The 23,543-nt window shown below is 38.8% G+C and overlaps 2 protein-coding genes across 2 annotated transcripts in view; both read right to left on the reverse strand.

Annotated features, from left to right (window-relative positions):
* Positions 1-12,274, reverse strand: part of F5 (coagulation factor V) — a 38,243-nt gene extending 25,969 nt beyond the window's left edge. Inside the window, exons 1-7 of the mRNA XM_026853180.1 lie at positions 11,548-12,274; positions 10,797-10,982; positions 7,716-7,807; positions 6,226-6,348; positions 4,779-4,988; positions 1,768-1,911; positions 659-880 (exon numbers count right to left, since the gene is read on the reverse strand). Coding sequence (XP_026708981.1) covers positions 659-880; positions 1,768-1,911; positions 4,779-4,988; positions 6,226-6,348; positions 7,716-7,807; positions 10,797-10,982; positions 11,548-11,681 — 1,111 coding nt within the window. The 5' untranslated portion in view covers positions 11,682-12,274. The remainder of the gene's footprint in view (positions 1-658; positions 881-1,767; positions 1,912-4,778; positions 4,989-6,225; positions 6,349-7,715; positions 7,808-10,796; positions 10,983-11,547) is intronic.
* Positions 12,275-18,663: 6,389 nt separating this feature from the next.
* The window catches only part of ATG3 (autophagy related 3), a 23,376-nt gene continuing 18,496 nt past the window's right edge, over positions 18,664-23,543 (reverse strand). The window contains exons 11-12 of the mRNA XM_026846983.1: positions 20,530-20,598; positions 18,664-18,887 (exon numbers count right to left, since the gene is read on the reverse strand). Of these exons, the coding sequence (XP_026702784.1) occupies positions 18,806-18,887; positions 20,530-20,598 (151 nt within the window). The 3' untranslated portion in view covers positions 18,664-18,805. The remainder of the gene's footprint in view (positions 18,888-20,529; positions 20,599-23,543) is intronic.

Raw genomic sequence — 23,543 nt, forward strand, 5'->3', positions numbered from 1 at the left:
ACTCTATAGACTGGGAGCCTTCCAAAATGCCCATATTAATCAAAAGGAATCACAGAATCATCTAGGTTGGAAAGGACCTTGAAGATCATCTAGTCCAACTGTTACAGAAGCTCTCTCAGCTAACCCTCTTTGAAAATACCAGTTGAACAGACAGAAAATTTTGTTTTTTTCTTTTTTCAAAACATGTCTTCCAGCTCTTGTAAGAGAGACTTTTCTCATTCTTTAAAAGAGAATTCTGATCACTGCTGAGAGATACCCACTCTCAAATGATGAGCAGCAAGTATTTTCATCAGATTGAGTATCCCTTAGCTGAAAGCACTCAGTTTCTCAGGAAACATTACTCATTTAATAACAGTGCTTATATCTGAACAGCCCACAGAGACTTAGATGCCAGAGTACTGATTTCACTGCTGCTCTGTGATCTGCAAATAGCAGTAAAACTGCAGATAAGAATGCCTTTTAGTTCACTGTGCACTTTGCATTCCAGCAGAATTCCCTGTTCTCCAGTGGTTTTAGTGAAATGACAACCACCTAAGACCCAGTAACTGTACATCCACCTAAGACCCAGTAACTGTACCACTACAAAACAGTAGAAGCCATTTTGGACATATATAGAAGGACAACTCTACAGTTGCCTAATAAATAGGTGTTTCCTTGCCTTGTAGGTGCTTTTGGACAAGAGAAGATATCAGCCACCTTCCTTCCTCACTCACTGTCATGTTCACTGTGGCTGATGCTCCTCCTACGAGGTTAACGGTAGAAACTCGGTGGTGTCTTTGCTCCATGGACTGGCCATTGATATGAATGGAGAAAATTTCTGGCTTGGAACTCATTCCTATCAAATGCAAGCTAATGTTGTCATAGGCACAAGCCTCTAAATCTGAAAGAGAAATGAGAGCAGGGTTCAGAATACAGGCAAATCATGCAAGTTCCCCACAGACACTAGGTCTGGTGAATATTCGCTCAAAACGTTAAAAAAACCTCTGACTCCTGTGATCAGTGTTTGCAACCAGAGGAAATTTCAGAAGCTTGTATCTGTTCCATTTACAGTGGAAAACAGGTATTTAAATCTTACATGCAAGTGACAACCTGACTTATAGTGAACTGGGGAAGAAGAAAGAAAACCAGTAGCCTCTTTTGGAAAGCTGACTGCTCCTTGTTTGGGGGGAAAAAAAACCCCAAAAACGAAAAAGGCAAGAATATAAGCTAAAGAATGAGGTTGTATCTAGTCACAGTAACTACCCTATCCAATATTTGTTTAAAACCCCCCCACCTAAGACTTTTATATTTCCTCAACGAACTGGACAGACATGAAAGTAGCTCCTTAGGAGAACATGAGGAAAACACTAGCAACACAATAGCTCCATCACCACCTTCCTAGTCTTTTCCCACTGATTTGTCTAATTTAATGGTAACTGACTTTCCACATCTAGGAAGTCCTTCACCTAGTATGTTCTATATGCTGTAAAACCAGCAGTGCACTTAACCCCATCAGCAAAATAAAAATTAAAAAAGAGGGATTTCTCATTTAGTAATCCTGTTCTTTGAGCAGAACTCTTCTTAGAAGCAGTCTTGTTATTCTGATCAGCAATATGGCATGACTTCCTTCCAGCAGCAGTTTCTCTTCTAGAATTTAGATGCTCACAGATATGTTCTACAAAAGGCTGTATCACATTCCTCCACATTCTTGTTCTCTTGCATAAAAAACAAAGGTAATATTCAGTCTTCATCAATGTCAATTTCTTTCCACATAAGCCTGAACAGTACCTGGTAATGTCCCATCAATATAGCCGTTAATGGTGTACTTGAGTGATGTTGATCTTTGCCAACTCTTGTTTTCATCAAACACACCAAACATCAGTACGTACTCCTTGTCAAAAAGTTTCTGTGACCCATCCTCATTTAGGCTTCCTATGAAGAAGAAACAACAGGTCTTAATTTGAAGCAGAAGTGAAGCAGTTTTCACATCGATATAGTGGCATTAATGTGTATTTAATGAGCTACCTTCACACGTTAGCATGTACTGGCTGAACAAAACAAGACCTTAAGAATGCTCAAAGCGATCTTATTTCTGAAAGTACTTTTGGGTTGGGAAACCACGAAATCAAAAATCTGTAATATCACAGAGGAGATTAAACAACATGCAATGAATTGTCTCAGACAATTCTGACAGTGCATTACAGGGAACACCTTAATGAACGGGAGCACCAAAGAGCCTCCTGTCCACAATCAGCTGGTGGACTCCTCTTGAGACTGTGAGGCAAGGGGAATGATGGCAGAGACACCTGGAATGTGAACACTGCTTTTTCAAGCACTACACTGAGTTCATTAGCTCCTTTAAAAAGCGTAAAACCAACCACTCAGCAAACAACCTTTATTCTACAGAAGGCTGACAAATACTGCTGAATTGGATCACTTGCATGAAACCATCTTGTTGAGTTTGTGATACAGGTGTGATTTATGTCAAGAAGCAGAATTCATTCTGGACATGCCACACAACTGGTGTGATTTTAACAATTCTTTCTGTAGATTGCTCACATCAAAACCTTTAGTTTGCTACTTTCAATACATAATCCAGGACTAAAATAGATGTCTCTCTGGACTGCAAGAACTAAAAATTTGGGAGATTGCTGATTGTTCTACTCAGGAAGAGAGACCAGCAGTGGAAGCAGTTATCTTTAATGTAATCCTTTTTACTTATGACAGGCTACAAAGTCCTGTTTTCCTGCACAGAAGTCTAAGATCAGAGGAATGTATCTGCTTGTCACACTAAGAACATGCAGTCAGTGCTTTAACTCAGAATTCCACTTTCTAACCTTCCCAAGGTTATACCACCTATGCTGCTCTTAACATGTCAGGCTGTGGTGGGCTGACCCCAGCCAGCTACCAAGCACCCACACAGCCATTTCAGTGCTTCCCCACCTCCAGCAGGACAGAGGAGAGAACAGGAAGGACAAGAGTGAGAAAGCTTGTGGGTAGATAAAGATGGTATAAGAGGTGAAAGAAACAGGGGAAAAAACCCCAAGCAACACAAAGGAAATACCTCATCATCTCCCACAAGCAGACTGATGCCCAGTCAGTCTCTCAGGAACAGGTCAACTTCCTTCACTTTCCTAGCACTGCTCCTTCTTCCTCTACCTCCATTTCTACTGCTGAGAATTGACATTACAAGGTAGGAGATATCCCTTTGGTCAATTTGATTTATCTGTCCAGCTGTGTTCCCTCACAACCTCTTGCCCACCAGCAGCCAGCTAGCTGGCGAGATCTGAGCAGGAAAAAGAGAAAGCCTTGACACTGTGCAAGCAATATTCAGCAACAGCTAAAACATGGGTGTATTATCAGCACTATTCAGCCAAAAATCCAGAACACAGCACCATATGAGCTGCTGTGAAGAAATTAACTCCATACCAGCCAGAACAAATACACAGGCATGTTGCACACCTACCACAGGCAGTGCCCAGTCAAAGAAACCCTGCTCAGAAATTTTAAAATGTGAGTAGATAGCCATTTGTCTTTGCTCTAGCTCAAGACAGAGCACAGAAACACATGCTCAAGTTGTCTTGAAGGTAGTGGTCAAATCAATCCATCTCAAACTCCTATTCAACTCAAGCCCATGGTATATGCGTAAATTTGAGAAGCCTGAGAAGGAATAAAAGCAAGTAATTCCAAAGCATTTGTCCAGATTAACTCCACCAGTATGCCATAAAGTGCACCCATACACCCAAACACAGGCAAAGAAAACCTAAGAAAATCTGGAAAACAGCAAGTCCTAGATAATACTAAAACCACTAATTCTCAAAAATCTTCAAGAGGAACATGATTAATACTAATGCCACACCTTTGAGGTGATAGGAGTAAGTGTGTTCTGCAGTTAAATGGATATCTATCAGCAAGGAGTGCACTTGTACAATCCACACTGCAGCAGTTTTATGTTTACTTTCAGGAAAGCTTCAAGGTCCAAGTCCATGGAGTCTGCAGTCTATACAAAATGTCTGACTCAAACTGCAGGGAAAGAGGATCATGCTAAATAAGTCAGAGCTTTCAGTAAAACGATATATAACTTGGAATAAAATAGGATTTAAGGGATCAGCAAGTAGTTTAAGTAGCTTACACAGTGGTATGCTGTTTCAAACTCCTCTCACATCAGTGGCATGTACCTAGCAGTTATTTACAAGTCTTACAAGACACCAGTTCATATTAGTAGAGATGGAATTTAATGGCTAAAACTGCTAAAAATCTCAAGTCTCATCACATGCAAAGAAATTTTCAAAGATTTATAATCTGCTCAAATTTGGCCTTATTTTCAAATGACATATTGGTCTGCGATTTCAAATCCTTGTTACAAGAGCATGGTACAGCCTCTTGAGGCCTTGAAAAAGGTATGGGTAAAACAATTATTTCTTGCCTTGTTCTCTGGAATGGCTGAACCATTTGGATTGAAGCTTTAAAAAAATATTTATTCTAAGACAGGAAATTTGAGGTCATATATTTAGCAGTTAAGCAACTGAAAGTGCAACCAGGACAGGCAGATGTATCTATTAATAGCATGCTCTTCCATCCTATAATTATAGGATGGATCTGCATGAAATTGGCATTAAAAAAACTTTTAACATCTAAGAGAAAGATGTTGAAAACCATTTACTTCACTCTGCATGTAAAGATGTGAAAAGAAAAATATCTTTCCTCGTTACCATACAACCTCTATTAAGAAATGAAAGTATATTAGTAGTCTTAAATGAAGAAATGAAACTCATAGTAGCCTTAAAGCATTTCATTACCTTTCTTACAGATAAGCAGTGCTCCAATCAAACCAGAGTTAAAATCCATTGCCATGTTCTCATGAGAGTAATATGCATAAGTAAGACAAGGAAGGTCAGCTTCTCTTGGACCAACTTCTGTTATATCCCACATGTACGTGTAGACCTGGCCTGGAAGTACAGCATCATCTCGTTTTTCTGCAGATGATGTTCTGTCATCATACAGGGAGCCTGCAAAGAAAATTCTGTCAATAGCGTGGCATGAAGACAAAGAGCAATTAAAGCATCTGCAATGCCCTCCTACAATCAATTCCAAAAGCTTGGTTTGTTCTTGCCTATATGATGCTTCAGCTTCAAAGAGCTAAGTGATGATTCTCTCCCAGTGTGGAGTAGCTATTCCACCATCCTGTTTCTTACAGATTAAAGATTCCCTAGAACTGCCATCACTGCCAAAAGGTGGGGCTCTCCATCACCCTGCAGGAGGTTAGGAGGGCAGGAAGCTTCAGCCTGTGCTCAGTGATACTTCTTGGAGGAATAACACTGACTTTGTCAACTTTCTAATTGTCTCTCATAAAGCTACTGCACAGACTAGCATCACCTTGCTGCCTCAGACCTTCTGTGCAGTGTGTATCAAGATGGCAGTAACAGCTCACATCTATGCCTACTACATCCAACAAATCTGCAGTATGACAAAGGGGAGCCAGAGAATCCAAATCCTAGGTGCAAAAGGCACATTAATAAGAGAGTCAAACCTGAACTACTTATCACTTCCAATAACATGTGCTGTTCAACTCCACTAGATGGGCTTGCAAAACATTTTGTACTGACATAATAAAGCCTTGAATCAATTTGTAAACTGCAGGGCAGAGCTCTGGCTCAGCACCCAGGGCAGGGCAATCCAAGAAGCACAGGCAATCAAACTCACTCTGTGCTAGTGCAGACATTTAACTGCCAACTTGGTCATCTTATAATCTCTTTTTTTGCTAGTCTCATGAGGGTTCCAGGAACAAAACACCACAAAGCTGAGCATGAAATGCTGAGTATCAGATCAATGTGATCAGCACTGTCAACTGCCTTACCAATAACACTTTGATTATGCTACTGCAAGGGATTTGTAAAAGGTTTTTAAGACCTGTATTTAAGAGTTTACATGTTCTGAAATAGAATATTTTGCAATCAGATGGGGGCTGGACCAGATGACCTCCAGAGGTGCCTTCCAACATCAACCACTAAGATTCTGTGAAACAGTACTAGCACACAGGCAGCTGGTCAGGAAACTGCGTGTCAGATAACACTCCTATTCCTAGGGGGACACTGATCAACAAGAAAAGAGCTGGCAATGGGTGTAAAGTTTTAATCCAGGATCAACAGGTATTTGTGTTACACATTCTCAAACATTGGTCTGGGCTCCTCTTAATATTTCATGCATTAATAAATGAACAAAACATGGAGGTTTTATAGTATTTACCTTCCGCATTTTTGTGGTAAACTACACCTTGGGCATGAATACTGATTGGCTTGTCAGCCATGTTATTAAGGTGAACAACTAAAGTGTCTCCCACTTCAGCACGCAGAGTTGGTCCCAGAAGTCCTGCAGTTATTCAAGATAAAGAAAGAGGAAAAATGTAAGCAAAACAGTGAAACGGAGTTCTCTCCTCACATTAGGAAATGTGAGCTCTCAAAGTACAAGTTGCAGAATACAGGCAGAGAACGTGACACCACTGCAGTGAAGATTTACCCATAAAAAGGCATGTGGGGATTTAAAACCTGCAGCTCAGTCAGGAATGTTATAAATTGTATCTCTGACAACTAGCACTTAAAAAACACAGGAAAATGGTAGATCAGGGAAAAAAAAATGTTATTTACAGATACAAAAAATTTATCAAAAAGTTCATGTTGATATTCATGGGAATTTCTATGAATCCTTCACATACGATTTAATTAAACAGTTTTAGGAAGGCAGACATTTTATAATTTAAGAATTTAGAGAAAGGCATTGAAGCACATATCTTTGAATAGCACTCTCAATGGCAAAAGTCACAGAACAAAAAGATCTTTCAATCCCAAAATGTTATCTAAAGAAATCATCAGTTCCATATAGCAAATTTCTTGAGGCATGGCCCACAAAAGGTTTCAAGAGCGGCTTGTATCCCTACTCATTAGGCTGCAAAAATAAGCAATGGAAGAAAACTGCTAAAACAACCTTCGGCTTGTTACTATTTTGTAAACTTCTTTCTCTAAAAAGAAAGAAGCAGTTTCAGAAAACACAGGAGAACAAACAAAACTGGAAAGAATCAGACCACAGACTAGACCTTACAGTGCAACTTGTAACAATTTTGTATCAGCAACTTCACACACCTTTACTTTGAAATTTAAATCTGAACATCTAACATCTGAAATTATTTTATCTATTAATATGAAACACAGACTTTGTAAGTACTCTGCATAAGGATCAGGACACAAGCACTATACTTAAGTATGGTGTAAGTACAAGAACCTGACTCTATCCTTTTAAAGTGTCTTCAAGCAGTAAGACACACAAAGGCAAGGGAACATCTTTCACACCCAACCTCATAGTTGTTGTTTTCCTTTCCACTGATCTATCAGAAACATAGTTACCCTCAGGCCTTAAGCTCCTTCCATGTGAATTGCTAGTGTCAGCTCTGTGACAACCATACAAGTCTACATGTGTATGGGAAGTCTCACCAGATGCTGAAAACAAAGGGAACAACTTTGTACCGTGCAACTAAAATTTGCAGATAGGACTGAGCCCCAGCCTCTGAAAATCCAACTTCTCTGTGGCCTCTGAAAGCTTAGTGTACTGCAGAGACCTCATCCCTGTGCCTATTTGGTTTATGTGCTAAACAATGAACACAAAGATGCAAGCTTGCTTAGCCTGTTACTGGCTTTGTCACAAACAGCAAATAAAACCACTCAGAACATTTTCCTCCTGTTTACCTGCAAATATATTGGCCGGCTTTTCTTTTTTAAAATCCACTTCATGTTCTCTGTAAGAAATTTTCTTAAACACAGGATCTGAATGTTCCAATCTGAAACCAAAAGTTACAAAAAAATTTAAAAGGACAAAAATTCCCAGAGATGTCATGGCTGTTTAAGGGGTATCTCAGAACATAAATCCTGCAAGTACATTCAATCACATATATATTTTGCTGAAGGCAAGGCACGCAGTCCAATTTTTTGTAGTGTCTTCTCTCCCCTCTTACTCTATTGAATCTACGATGTTCCTGAGCTAGGCCATTTCATATCTGACATTCAATTACAGTACCCAGTACAGTCTTCCCCTTATTTTGCTAGTGATTGTTATATGTCATCTTGATTCTGCGATGATCTTTGTTTTGTGCATTTAAGACACCGAGGAAGATGTCTTGACCATGCTCAACCTAGAGAGAATTTGACAAAGCAGTGAAAGAAACCTGAACTTCACTTTACTCAGCCCCATGCTTGAAGAATCACCACCAGGATTCTGAAACAGCATTAACAGCAAGCTCCTGCAGCAGCAGTGACCTTGGAGGCAAGCACAAAACTGTTTCCTGACAACAACTAAAAATCTCACAGCAAGCCAGAAAATTGCCTTCTAAGAAACACTGCAAGTGTTCTTAGCCTTGGTTTGTAGATGAATCAGGCACCTGGTAGACCACACTTAGAAAATACCTAGGCAAGCAAAAGGAAACCAGCACACAACACATCTGGAATGGAAATAATGATAAAAAGAAGGCTGGAGGGATAACAGCTTGTATTTAGTTTCACATTTATTGGTTGATTTCTTATAATACATATGATGACTAGATTCAACAGTAATTCCACTTGCTTTTTAAATAATGCCCTTTCAGGCACATTTGACAGTGGGGAGCTGATGGTGGGCAGAGATAACACAGTGCACACGCTTCAGTGACAGCCAGGGTCCATAAGGGGGAGATGTCTTTTCGTAGAGATCTTTTCTAAATTCCTCTGTGACACTTTCTATCAAGAGAAATGTCAAGCAGTTCATGTTTCAATTCATTCTGCTCCCTAAAGTCACTGGCAAAATTTTAAGGAGAAGGACCTGATCCATAACCTTCATTGACAAGTGCTGCCATAACGCAGCAATGCTCAATAGAATATGCATATAAGAATGTGGGGTGGAAGAGGAAGTTTTTCAATGCCAATTTTATAGCTAGAAGCAACAAAATATGTAGCTTACTAACACTAGAAATCTCAGACTATGCAAGCAGATCTAGTTAGTAACTTCTGGGAATGGCAGCAGCAGTACTGCATGAACAGATATGTTTATCCCTTTGCTCTGAAGCGTCTTATCGCTTGTACATGGCAACAAATCTCTACACAGATAAGAAAACTGACACTCAGAGAAGTTAAAGTGTCATTTTCTAGCCTCTATGATTGGAAAATTAAAGAAATAGTTCAGGAGGAAGGCATTTTCAGCCTCTCTTCAGTTATTTAGAGCCAAAAGCAGCAAAGTATCAGATTCCTACATGTATTTAGACATTTACCTTCTAATGAAAATAGAGCACATTACATACCCAAACGTCTTTGGGATCCAAGCCATTAGGGTCTTCCTTAGTGTTGGTTTTTCTTTTTTTTTTTTTTTGACTTAAATTTCTATAAGCTCTACAAAGTTCATCAGACCCACTTGGGCTGTGACTTGCTTTAAATACTTATGTGAGATATTTCAATAGGCACCGTGTATGAAAAACTTAGCTAACCAGAGGGTATTTCAGCTGAGGTTTGAGGTAGTTTTGTGGGTCTGTACTGCATGAAAACAGTCTATCCACAATATGATGCTTAATGAAACAGCAGTTGATGCTTATATTGATGCATCCACTGCAGAGGAGAATAAAGTTCCAAGTACTAAATTCACGTCTGCATCAGTACTTAAATGGCATTTGATTTCATATTCCTACATTTAACTCCTGTTTTTGTCTGTTTTGCCAGTTTGACATTATGCTTATACCATTTGTATTAAACTTCCAAGATGAGTTTTAAAATCATAGAAACTTTGGTTTAATTAAGTCTTGAAAAAAAGAATAGTTAGAAACTCTAAATCTGAACTGGAAAGTCCTTTCCATAACACCCAGAAATGCAATACGTATTAAAAAAAAGAATCACAAAATAAACAAAAATAAACAAGCCATCCACAAAATAAAAAAAACCCCGCAGTAGTATGCAAATACACCTTTCAATGTAGGAGAACAAGTAACTTGTACCATTTCATGCCACTTCATGAACAAAAGCTGTGTGTGGTGACTACAGTGAACACAGCATAAGAATGAAGCCTCATTTAAACAGAATTCTGAATTACACCCAAATTTTGTCATCTACAGCATTGCACTTGCAGTGGTTATAATCCTAGGGATAACAGTAATACAAATAAGAAACTTTATATGGTTGATTGGCATATGCATGTAGGCTGGCTGTTCTGCAATGCTATCTGAAAAAATATGAAATTAATATTTTTACTTAATGAAGTATAGCAATGCTTGATCCTACAACCTTTACTCGGCAGAACTCAGGATGGACATTTCACAAAAACTACTGAACAACTCAGAAATAACATGGCTAGTTCCAAAGTTCATCAGCCTCTGATTTAAGTGAAAGTGATAGTATCCAAATTGGAACATATTTATTCCTTCAGCAAATTCTGAAGTCTGAATGCTTTCAAAATCTTACCAAGGCATGGCTCAACATTGCTCAAAATCCATATACCTAAAATTGCATTAAAAACACCAAACAACAAACATCAACCCACGCAGAAGATGATAAAAGCAAGCTCTGGAACATATTTACAAAAGTGCTCTGGAAGCAAAAGTAATTCTATCCACTAATGAAGTAAACAAAAAGGAGCTTTTAATACTTCACTGGCTCAGATCATGCTGTTTAAAGTCACACAAATTCCTCTGAAGCCAACAGATCAGGCTCTAAAGTCCTCCTGAACTCTAAAATTCCACAGGAGTTGAGACAGGTAAAACACTTTCAGTCACAAGAGAGGACTAGTTTCATCCTTCTTATCCTATATGTTCTTACCTGGACTTTCCCTCATATTCCGGTTTGTAGGTCCAGCTGGTGATCTGAGCAGCTATATAGTACTCCCTGACCTTCGCAGCTCCCACGACAAGCTTCTCTGAGTCTGGCCACCATGAACCAAGCAGAAGCAAGAGAAAAAGACGTATGCAGTGGAGTGTCATGATATAGATGCCTGTTGATGCTGCTCTGGAAGTCAAGGCAGAAACCGCTGCTTTTATTGCTGTTGGTGCTTCTAACTTCCCCTCAGAAATGAAATAATTATGATGCAAGAGGGTAACAGCATTTGCTATGCTCAGGTCATTGCTCTTCACCTCCTCCTCCCCTTGCTGACCGGGATCCAAATAGAGATAAAAAAACCTGTTTAAACTACCTTCCCTCCCCTCCTCCACACCATCTTCAGTGAGCACCAAGGAGAAGCAGCTTCAGCCCCATTACAGACTATGGTTGGGTCATTGTGTACTGAAGCAGCAGGATACCAGAGGCAGAAAATAATTACTTAGGTTACTTACAATTACAGGATATTTAAGTTGCATAGTTAGGAAGAAGGGGGGCATGTTTTCTATCTTTGCAGAAAACAGAAACCCAACACACAGCTAGCACTGATGGAAATTTCCCAGTTAGATGCTACATCTAAGAAATCATTCCCAGCTAGAAAGCAAAATGCTGAGGGATTAGGTGTGGGGTCTAGAAGAGCTAAGTCTAGTTCAAATCTACTATGTATACTACATACTGATAAGAGTAAGCCAGTAACCTTTCCAAATATGTTGTCAGCTTCAGTTTGGTTCCTGCTACACTCAAGTATCTCAGGTATTGGATAAGGAACAGGCTTCTCAGTGGCAGGTAGGTGACAGGTAAGCCTGAAGACTTGCCCATAGTCAGAATCATTCTAATTCAGTCTTGATTAGGATCTGTTGGCATTTATCTAAAGAGAAATGATTAAGAAAATACCTTTTGATAAACTAACTCCAAATATCAACTATATCACCAGAAATGTTTCCCTGTTTTTGCCAGTGCTGAGTTTGTCAAAACAATAAAATTGTTGAGTGTGTTTCCCATACACTGGGATTACTGGAAGAAGAAAAACCTGCACTTATTTTTTCTTGAATAAAAGATCACAAAAACTTTTTCAATAATGTTTTGCTAATGTTTTCATGAAAAAGTTACCTGAAAACCCAAATCAAAATAATTCAACTCTAGATCCAGATGAAAATAAGGTCATTTCGTCAGACTACTTCAAAAGAAAACCTTATCTAGATTTGATATATTGTTCAATAGCAGAATGGTCTAACTGGCAGCTTGGTTAGTTCTATCCAAACTACGTAGTACCACATGGCCTTAGAAGAGACAGAGAAAATGGTTGGAAAAAGATTGATGAAGACCAATAGCTAAATGCTTCCTCCAAAACTTCAGAATAGTTTGGTGCCTAAACCTGAAAACAATTGTGATCACTTGGACAGCATAAGACTACAAACATCATGGAACAGTGTCAAGGCAGCAAACTGAACTTAAATTGCTTCCTATTGCACCTGCATGGAGTTAATCACTTGTTCCCATGAGCTGCTTTGACATACACGTTATGTATGAAAAGGATTTAAAACCCAGAATCCAGCAACAATTAAATTGGACCAGAGTATATGTACGGATATTGAAGAAAAAAACTTTGGTAAACACAGTCCAATAGTATTTAATTACTCATTGATTATTGTTTTGATTGAAGAACTCCTCATAAACCTTGGTAAACTATTTCAGTAATTTTTAATTAAAAAGTTATAGTATTTGTCTCATTTCTACTCTGGTCCCAATGTCATCTCTGGCTCAGGATCTATTTCAATGCTGATGCTTAAGAGTTTGACAGTTGATGTGAAAATGCCTATAATTTAGATTTTATGAAATAGATCTGTGGGCAGATAGACAATTCCTTCCTTCGATCCACAACCAAGGGGAAGCAGCTGCTGCTGAAATGCCTGGCATATTCTGCTGATTCTAAACCATCCTCACTTTTAAGTTTGCTTGTCTCATCTCCAGGTCTTCAACATTCATACAGAAGCAGACAGAAAATATCATGCATCTTTATCAGAAAGAAACTGATCTGTGTATGAGTTCAAACTCCACCCACCGGGCTTTACAGTTCCTAAAGCTCCATCCCATACAGGGGTTTGAAGACCACGTATTCTTATGCGACTGGCTGAGGAGATGAGACTAAAATACACTTTAAACAAGTCTTCCTGTAATTCTGTTTAAGGAACAAAGTATTTGAATTTGAATTTTCCATTATAGGTTTTTAATACTTTATTCTTCCCTGTAATAAAAGCTAAAAGATTGCAGGCTAAAAAGTTAATACCCAGAATACCTGCTTAAAACCCCTTGCTTTGGGACTGTGAACTAGGAATCAAAGCTGACATCAATGAGTTACTTCCCTTTTATCCATTTTGATGAATTTGGGGGTTGCATTTTTCAAATTTCTTAGCCAATGAATCGTGCAGTGCCAATCAAATGGTAAAAGAAATTAAAAATGCATTACAACAGTGAAATTACTTTTACAAGGGTGGCTGATAATACTGATAGTTTTAAAGAAGAGTATCAAATTCATCCAGATATACATGATAATCCATCTAGCTTAATTGAAAGTATTACCCTCTTTAATCCTTTAAGAACAAAAAGTTCCCCCTTATTCTCTTCCTGTAGAAAGATTCTATTTCTACAGGAACTGCCTGAAATTATGAACTGCCTGAAATTATCTGGGTCAGCCTGCTTTTTTTTTTAATTTTTAATTTTCTTTAAGCTATTGCATTATGTTATCTCCTAGATCCAGGCTTTGGGAAGTTTCACAGTGTTCTGAAACAATCATTATTAATAATCCAAAGATCTTGTTCTTTCACCTGGCCATTAATTTCTAATATTTGCGATTACATCCTCTGACTGACATGGTGGAAGTCTTAATATATACACATAATTTTTTAGATAGTATTGGTTGCCTGCAAGCTACTACTATTAGTCACATGCCAAGTGACTATAGAATACATTCTTCAGGCTGAAGTCTTGCAAGACAGTGCAACTTTGTTGTCTATTAATCTATATAGCCATAATCTTAGCTTCTTCAAAACACTGCACATGCAGCAAACTTCCTATTTGATCCTCATTACTTACTCCTGTGTTTAAATGTGATTTACATTTGGTCACCAGCAACATCAAAAGATCTCGTGGGCAAAAGCCATTCATGGAAGAGCACAGGTCTAGTCCATGCTAGCAAAACAATCTCTGCAGCATGATGAACAATGTTATTCTCAAAACTAAACAGTACCTTTGGATGTACTGATAGTGAAATGCCAAATGAAAAGCATGGAAAGAGAAGCACAAACAATACTTCTTAACACTAAAAGCTAGTCTTGCATCTTCTAACTGGGGAAGACTACTGTCTGTTCTGACACCCAGTAATTATGGTTCTGATTCTTGTCATGCTGTATGTGAAAACATATCAGGAGTGTATGTACTAAGGCTTTAAACCTCACTGGAATTGGCAATTTTTCACCTAGAATAGCCTAGGCTGAGTCTGAGCAATCAAGAACAAATAACGTTTTTTTTAAAGAGCTGTAAAAATGGTGATTTGCAACTTTCTGCAAATTACTGATTAGGAGCCACCATAAACTTGATTCTACTTCATCACAAATACTATCCTATCCTATCCTACCATTTGCAAGCAGGAAGCCATACCCTGATAGCTGCCATCAGTTTTAACAGATGCATTATGGAGGCTGAGAGATATAGAGAAGTTGTAAAACAATTATTGAATTGGTTGCTAATAACGCCCTCACGTAGATCTCTCTCTCAAACACACAAATAGATGCCCAACAGTCCAGCAAGCAGGGTGCAAGGACTTTCATAGGCAAACAAGGAGTTAATTATTGATCAGCAGTGAACACGTAGTTCTGAAGCAGGTAAAAGACAGAGGGTGCACTTACCAGATCTGCCAGGCACAACTTGGAACAGAACCCATCAGATAAATATCTTCACTTCTGCAAGAAGGCACTAAAGCCAAGAAAGGTTAATCTGTGAAACAGCTCATTTTATAAGTTTAAAGTAGATGTACTATATCGAAAAACACATGAGCAGGCAAAAAGAAAATATGGCAGAGAAACTCAGGCTTCCTTTCAGACCACAACTTACTCAAAAGGAATACATACATGCATTTTGCATTTGATGGCAGCTGATACATGAACACATTCTGCATAACTGCTAGAGGAAGGCAGGCTGTGTAATTTGTGTGGGCACACACACGCCACAAGGCAGTAAATGCAGAACAGTATTTCAGACTGTTCTCGTGCTAAAGGCTTCAGAAGACAGATAATCACATTGATTTTAAACCTAAATACACTCACATGTTCTAAACCTATATTTTTCCTTAGCAGAAAAGCAAATGTCCTTGATTAGAATTGGGTGTTTCTCCAGTCAGTATGTTTGCCAAAACCAATTATTTAACAGGACCTAAAACTATTTACACAGAAACACTGAATTCAATAAAGTTTCAGAGAAAGAGAAATATATGAATTTTCTAAATATTGTAAAATCTAATTTCAATGCTTTAACAAATTTTGTCTACGACCACTGGCTTTTGGTCTGAAAAAAAATTATTTTAAGCAACAAAAAGAAAGGAAAACACTCTAGCTTCCTCTCTTCAAAAGCATTAATAACGTCTCACTCAAAATTCTAGACCCAAAATAAGCTTTTTTTTTTTTCCTCTGTGTCTTTAATTTTTGCCAGAAAATTTTCAGTTTGGCTCCACAAAGAATTTTACTCCCCCTCTAAACCATGTTTGTCTTCTCTGTGTTCTAGTTTGTCTTCTTTACTACAGAGATTTTTTTATTTGCCCAGGCTTACAACTGATATGCTAAATGAGACCAGCTGCCCTCACACTAAGTCCATCTAGCACCATATTCAACTTGGCTTGTTTTCTGTAGGGAATAAAAATAGTAAGAAGATCAATGCCCACGACATGATGTTAACCAGGTGGTACAGCATTGCAAGAGTTTGCAGCTAGGAAGATTTGCATCAAAAAGATCATAAATACTTGTTGGAACTGAAAGTGGATTATTAAAAAAAAAAAAAAAAAAAAAAAAAAAGAGATCTTCTTATCAAGTTGTATACATACCTACCACCAGCAATAGGTATGATACTTGGGATTCATTAACTTTTTCTTCTTTCACATGGTTGCATATTCTACATCCAGGTATCTCTCTTTTTAAAAAAAGTACACTTAGAACAATTCTTAGAAATTACTAGCAGAGAAGGTTAATTTCCAGTAGGAAGCTGGTAGCTTTCAGGAAATATGAAATCAAGAAGCTTTTAGCATAATAAGACACTACATGACTCTGTCCCTACAGACTTTACACCAAGACAAACTGAAGCCATTCTACTTCTCTAGCAACAGATCAGGCTGTTTGTTAGCAAGCTGGTTAAACAAGCTCCACTTTCCCATACAGCCACAAAAGGACAAAGCTGAAATTGCCCTCATTCTTTAACACTATTTCTACCCTTCATTATTTATAGGTCAGATTTTCATTAGACTTTTAGAAGACTAAATACAGAAGTGCACTTCCCGTGTATCACTTGGAAGCTACTGCTTTTATCTTTCTTCTGTGTTTAAGTATTTTTTGTATTTTAAAATGTATTTCGTGTAAATTGAGGACTATTATTGAGGACTTATACTTGACAACAGAGCTTGTGATGGTCATTATTTTATATCTCTGTAAGATTACCGCCTTTGCATCATAACTTATTCCCTTAACTTTGGTTCAGATTCAGTGGAATTAAAATTTCACCCACATCTTCACTACAAGCAGCACTGCAGCACCCGAAACTAGAACATACTCAAAGTTCAAGATCAAGACAAAGAGATCTAGAAGGCAAACAGAGTCACAAGAACTGTAAGATATGCAGTAGGAAAGGGACTCCAGCAGAGCAGAACTTCTCAGGAGCTATTTTGAGGTAAAGGCAAGATTCAGACAATTAATGATCATGTAGGATTTGCCAGAAGCTATAACTGGTTACTGTGTTTGCCTATGTTTATAGCAGCAATCTTCACTTCTAACAGGAATTCTTAATACTAGTCCCTCCCAAACAGAAGAGAAGGATTAACATCTAGTACAACTGCTGCCAAGTGCACCCAGGTCAAATTTGCTTGCTCAGGTGCAGCCACTTTGATATCCAGCCAAGCAGAGCATCACGCATCTGTCACCAAGCATCAGGTTTTGTGACACTAGATATTTCTGTGCTACAAATGACCCAAGACATTAAATATCATGGTGCTGATGGAAGCCATTGGCAAGTTCTCTTGCAATTCTGCTGCTGCTCTGTTCTTCTGCTAGAGTGAGAGAAAAGTGCCTTTATCAGTTTATACTTAAAAAATCATGGCACTTAGTTCCATCAGCAGCCTGATGAAGAAGAATGGGATATTTGTTAACTCAAAATACTAGAGAGCAGTGAAAGGCTAATCCACTAAAGGAGAACAGACACCTTTTAGGGAGAAGGATGTTTCAAAAGATTCTGACAGAGCAAAGGAAAAAAACCCACTATACATCACTGCTGGTTATTTTAAGTCATACTACCTCTTTGCTAGCCCCCCAACCCCCCCTATTTGTTGGGTGGAGAACAGCTACTTCCTTTGTTACCAAAAAACGCAAAACATCTTCGAGATTAGTCTGATAGGGAAAATCCTACGACATGACTCAGTGGGTGTGGTTAAGTTTTACCAGGTTTCAGCTAGCATTACTCTTAACTTATATAGACATTGCTTAAGATATTGTCCAAGAGGAAGTGAAGATAGTATCAAAAGAGGAAAGCCAATTTAAGCACAGTACACAGAACTTGATTACAGGCTCTCATGTAAGTAAGAGCATGGTACAGGGGACAGCCAAGACCAATTGTCCCAGGACAGGGACCAACCTTCCTACCCAACTGTAAATTCAGTCAGTTGCAGACACCCAACTTCAGATGACCTTGCAGGATGCAAGTTGGATGTCTAGGAGACAAAGATGCTGTCCTGAAAGCTAAACAAAGTTTAAGGGAACTTAATAAACACACACACACACGCACATCTATATATGATGGCCCCTTCTTCCCATTTTCATGAGTGAAAAACCTCACATTTTTATAGTGCAGAAAGTGGCTGCTAAAGCCTGGATGCATCTGCAATCTCTGAATTCATAAACCACTCCATGTATATTTACCCCCAAAAGGAAACCATGCTATTAGACTACCAGTTAGTGCAGTTGAGGCAGACAAGTAATCAAGATTGAACCTTGCTCTACCATAGCAATCTTCTCCCTCTACTCCCGAGCTGTAATTTTGTCAGTAAGACTTGTTCTCACCATTATTACAGGATGAACAGATTACATACAAAAATTCCTCCTTTGTCTCCCAAAAAGATCAATTTCAAAAAACTAGTCTTGCTCAAATGTAAATCTAAATCACCTTTCAAAGTTTGGTTAGTTAGATATTTTAGTTTAAGATGCAGTCAAACTTTCCTAACAAGATGACCACTTATTTTCTTTCAGCTTTCAAAATCCTCCTCCAGCTAGAGGAAAAATAACCAGTCATAACTAGGAAAAAAACCCACAAAACTCTCAAGTGAATTGAATTTAAATGGAAGGAAAATAATAATTTTGCATTTTCAGGAATTGGCAATAAAGCCTAAAGCATTAGCCTTCTACTAGGAAAGTAGATTTTAGCTTCCAATATAGACAAAAATAATCCTCTGTTGAAAAGAAAGTGAAGGAATTATGGAGAAAAAAAATCCCACCTCTTAGTGCAGTGTCTGTATCGGAATGAAAGTGATTTATTTATATTACACACAAAGATTTTTATTAAAAAGGCTGGTAATGGAACATTTTATTTTAATGTGTCAACTTGATAAAAGGTTAGTTACATAAATTGTATATAATGTTGTATAAGTCACATGGATGGGTTATTTAAAAAAAGATTTGATGATTAGAGGAGGACATCTCTTATTTTAGTTACATCGTAAAGTGCCTCGTGTAGTCATATTCTATCGTTGGAATGACCGCCTGTACAAATTTCAAGAAAATAAGAAGGTACCTGAGTTGCTTGTTAAGGAAAACATGCAATAGCTAGAAATCCTGTAAAAAAAGCAGAAGTCACATTCAGTGGCCTGCTCAACAGTATTTCTTGCTAACAGGAAAGTAACACCTAGTAATTATATAGTTAGAGACTGGGAAATTAATACAGCAGAACTCTGGTAATGATGTCTGATGCTTGCCCAAACATACAGACCTTCCTGTTTTAAGTTAAAGCAGGGAACCAGGAGTTATTTTCACTCAATCCTACAAACACCACACAAACATCTACAATCCTATTTACATACTTAATATTTGTTATTAACAAATCCCAAGGTGAATTGCACCTAGCAAGGCTAATCCCTAGCTAACCATCCTGTAGTTGCAGGGAAAGCAGCTCCTCCTCAGTGTTTCAGTGACTCAGAAAAAGAAATTGGTTCCTGTTCTGAACCATTCTTTGAAAGAGCTCCTTCCTGTTGATGAGGAAAAGTACAGAGATTAGTTTTGCTAAGTTGAGAAGTCTCCCTTTGTATACCACCTTCAAATGCATGCTGGGCCTGAATCTGCACTCTGGAGTACATCGGATAATTATAAACTCAAGTGTCTGCCCACCTGGGACTGAGGCAGACAGTAAACTGAAAAATTATAATAAATCACTACCTTTAACTGATAAGTAAGTTAAATTGGTACTGGAAAAAGGTAAATCCTATTATTTTGGCATGTCAGTCTCATGGACCATTTCTTGACAAACACAAACTACATGATAATGGAGGGAAGAAATTGCCTGTTAAAACCCCCTCAATTTGTTAAGCAATAGCAAAGAAAGTTATCAAAATCTTGAAAACAAACTATTTCTAACTACTGAGGAGTAGAAGACTTGAACTACCTCCCCAGAAAAGTTATTTTCCAGTTCAGTTTCAATTGCTTTCTGGACAAATTGAGCAAGTCTCAACTCATACAATCATACAGTGAGCGAGAATTTTACTGATTTGGGGCTTATAATTGCTCAGTAACCCTCCCTTGTTCGCCTTACAGCAGCAAAAGAACACTCTTTTGAAAGGACACATACTTGCTTCTAACATGGAGGTTACTTCAGCCAGAAACATAGCATCAATGACTACAAAGCATAACTAAGATCAGTTACCTTGCTAAACAAAAATTCTCATTGTGAGGCATTTGATATTGATGTTCAGGGTGATTCCAGTAACTAACTTTTTTTTGTCAGCTGAATGTTTTACCAAGATAATCCTTACATGCAGAGTATAGAATAATGGGACCTCCACATCTTTTGGAAATGAATCTCAGATTCACACCTAATACTGAAGCTGCTGTACCAAGAGGAGTGGTTACACTCTGGCCAGAGTCTATGAATCTCCAGCCTCACACTCCCACACTGGGATCTCAGTTTTATACTCACAGCCACCTCTTTCACACCCCTACAGACAAGGGGTCAATCATACCTACTTTCCCCATTGCTCCTGCCACCCTCTTCCTCCCAACAACTGATGAACAGAAGAAAGCAGCTCATCACAGAACTCCAGCAAGTGCTACCACAAGCAGTTTTTTACTGCTTTCACACACTGCATTCCCGTTTAGGAACCTTGAGGTAACAGCTCCTTACACTGCAGAAGTCTCCAATACCGTGTAGTGATGCAAAAGGATACATGTGAACTCCAAGTTCTCCCCCACCTTCTGCAACAGTCTCAATTATTTTCTTCATGACTTCTGCATGCCTGAAAAACAGATCAGAAACAGTGAAAATATTTTAAGGGAAAAGTAATTTCCTCTTCGTCTCCAGAAGACTAGGTTTTGTGCAAACTAAATAGTTTTGGACTGTTAGCTTCAGAAGCTGCTAAAGAAAAATTTCAGTTTACTGAGGAAAAAAATCCCAACAGTAACTGAAAGTTCGTATTAAGTGATGAATGTAACATTATGTGCCAACTCCTTAAGTTCACAAGGAAAGCAAAAAATATTCTATGCTACAGTGAAGACTGAGTGCCATGAGAGTTGTCAATACATGTTGCTTGTCATTTTTAATGGCTAAATGCCAAAGAAGACAACAGCTAAGTCCCCAGAAGGTAATCCTCACCAGCGGCAAGCCACCAAAAGCTCCCAGACAACCTCTGAAGACAACACCTAGAAATTTAGCTGCCTCTGCTGCACTCAAATTTGTAGAACTTAAGAGGTATCAAACACTTAAGCATTTCATAGTTTCCTAGAAATGGCAGGCTAGAAGAACCCTGAATAAATTCAGAACTGTTCCCCTGGGACTGACTTAGGGTATGGAAACTTCCTCTGGTGGTAAGTTGGGTTCTACAGCAGATCTACAGCTTCTCAGGTAGCTTCTCTCTCATGACTCTGTTACTGTGAAGCAACACAGGGGAGAACAAACATTTCCTCAAGTCACTGTGATCTGACATTAAGTCACCAGTGACATACTACATCTACTACGAACCACACAAACGTTTGTGTACAAAGGTAATCCTGGGAATACAACATGGAATCACAGAATAGCTGAGGTTGGACGAGACTGATCATCATCTAATCCAACCCTCCTTGCTCAATGAGCAGTAAACTAGAACAGATTATTTTTAACACAAACTCCCAGGTCATGTAACTCATTTTACTTTCATCTGTATTTCACCTTTGTTTTAAATTTATGATTCTGTGGGCAGTCTTTATCAGTGACATCATACAGGGTTATGGATATCCACCTACACAACACTGCAAGCTAGTTAATAGCAGTACTTTAAAATACCTGTCCTGAAACAACCTACATGCCTACTGAGAACAAGGAAGAGTGGTAAGCAGGGTCTGCACAACTTTCTGACCATGCTTTGATACCATTATGCAAATCTAAATCGCTGACTAGTAACTGGCATTTAGTAGTTACCTCCAAAGTCAATCATGCTGCCAGTGACTGCAAACACAAGGAAGGAAGCTGTTGCGAAGTTAGCAAGACATATTGTAAACAGGAACATGCAAGTCTGGGGAAATACTAAAGGTCAGCATTTGTCATTTGCTGTGCTGTTGGTCTTTGCAAATCCACACAGCTGATTCAAATTCTGGATCCTCACGATCCTGCCCCTGCAGAACACATGCCATGTTGTGTGCCAAGGCCAGTTGCTTCTATATAGGAACCCGGCTGCTGTTGAAATTTAAGCTTCGACCTCATCCCTAACGACGGACTATTTTTTGTCCTGGCACAGAATACAGGTCACCCTACGGCTATTAGAAGTCTTTTAACAGGACACTGGCTCAGCTTCATTCATCTTAATGTCATTTGTTCTTTTCTGTTTTCTAAGGGCTAGTTAGATTATCTGGAATTCCCTAACAGCCACAGCAATGGTCATTCCTACTGTCATACAGTTGCTCAGGAAAAGCTTTGCAGGTGCTCTCTAACTTTCAAAAAGTTATTTCCTGTTTTCAGTTTCCTTCTGTAACAAAATGTTAATACGCATACTCGCCAATACAAAGAAACAAGAGAACTTTGGAAAAAATGTCATCTAAAATATCCTGCTATCCAGAGGGGTTTTTTACTCCTGAATAGTAGTCCCCCAGAAATAAACTCTTAACTCCAGATGACTAATACACTGTGTGCTCACTCATACTTTTTCCAGGACCTCTTTGTAGATCACTTGAGCTATCAAATAGATCAGACATTTAAAGCATTTACTAAAATCACCTCATTTACTTTCTGGTATACCAACTCACTCTTGAGGTGGTTCAAATAATGTAAATGAGTTATTATTCATATTCTAAGTCAGAAGTATTGCTGTTCCTATTGAAAATAAACTAAGATATATGTAGTTAAAACCACATATTAAGGGGTTAAAAAAGTTGAAAGCAGCTGGTTTCTTAGATTGACCATTTATGCTCTCATCAGGAACATTTGCTTTCCAGCTGAAGAACCTCCCTCCTGCTTTGCAACCAAAGGTGTCAGTCAAAAAATTTGTTATTAACATCACATTGCAATTCAGCAGAGCTGACATACCGATGTTGTCTGAATATCATCTGGAAGGGAAATATATACCATCTGTGAGAGCCGAGCAACCAGGCCTGTGAAAAACTAAGACAAACAGCCTGGGAAAGCAAAAGTTGAGGCTGATTGAAAATATGCCTCAAACACTTGCAAGACAAAACCATGAGTCACAGGGTGCTTTCTGTGGAGGTTGAAGCTGATAAGGCTGCCTGATGTTTCTGGGGGAGAGAGCCCTGTGGAGACAGGACGGCTCTTCTCTGGGGAACCTGGGCAGATTTCAAGGGCCATGTGTCCGGTGAATGAACTTTGCTTCATTATCTACGAAATGCATATTAAAGTTGACACCCCTCAATATGCTAACGAGGGCTGTCATGATCATGCGAGTGACATCATCCCATGAAACACCTTACCCCTCCCCGTACATGGGATACGTAGGTCTGTGGGTTGACCTAGGGGATGGACCCAAGGAAAGTGGGTATAAATCAAAGGGGAGAAGAAAGGGCTCTCTCTCTCTCTCTCTGCCCCTCTCCCTGCACCCCCCCCCCCCCGTCTGGAGAGAGCAGTGAAGCAAAGACGACGGATGCCAGCGAAGAAGATAGCTGCCTCCTGGAATCCTCGCCGGCAGGAGCAGCGCAGGAACCCAGACCGGTGATCTGTACTCCCCCATTCCCTCTATCTCCCTCTTTTCCTTTTTTC

This window comes from Athene cunicularia (genome assembly GCF_003259725.1).
Source record: "Athene cunicularia isolate RWA chromosome 1 unlocalized genomic scaffold, athCun1 chr1_part1, whole genome shotgun sequence".
NCBI lineage: Eukaryota > Metazoa > Chordata > Aves > Strigiformes > Strigidae > Athene > Athene cunicularia.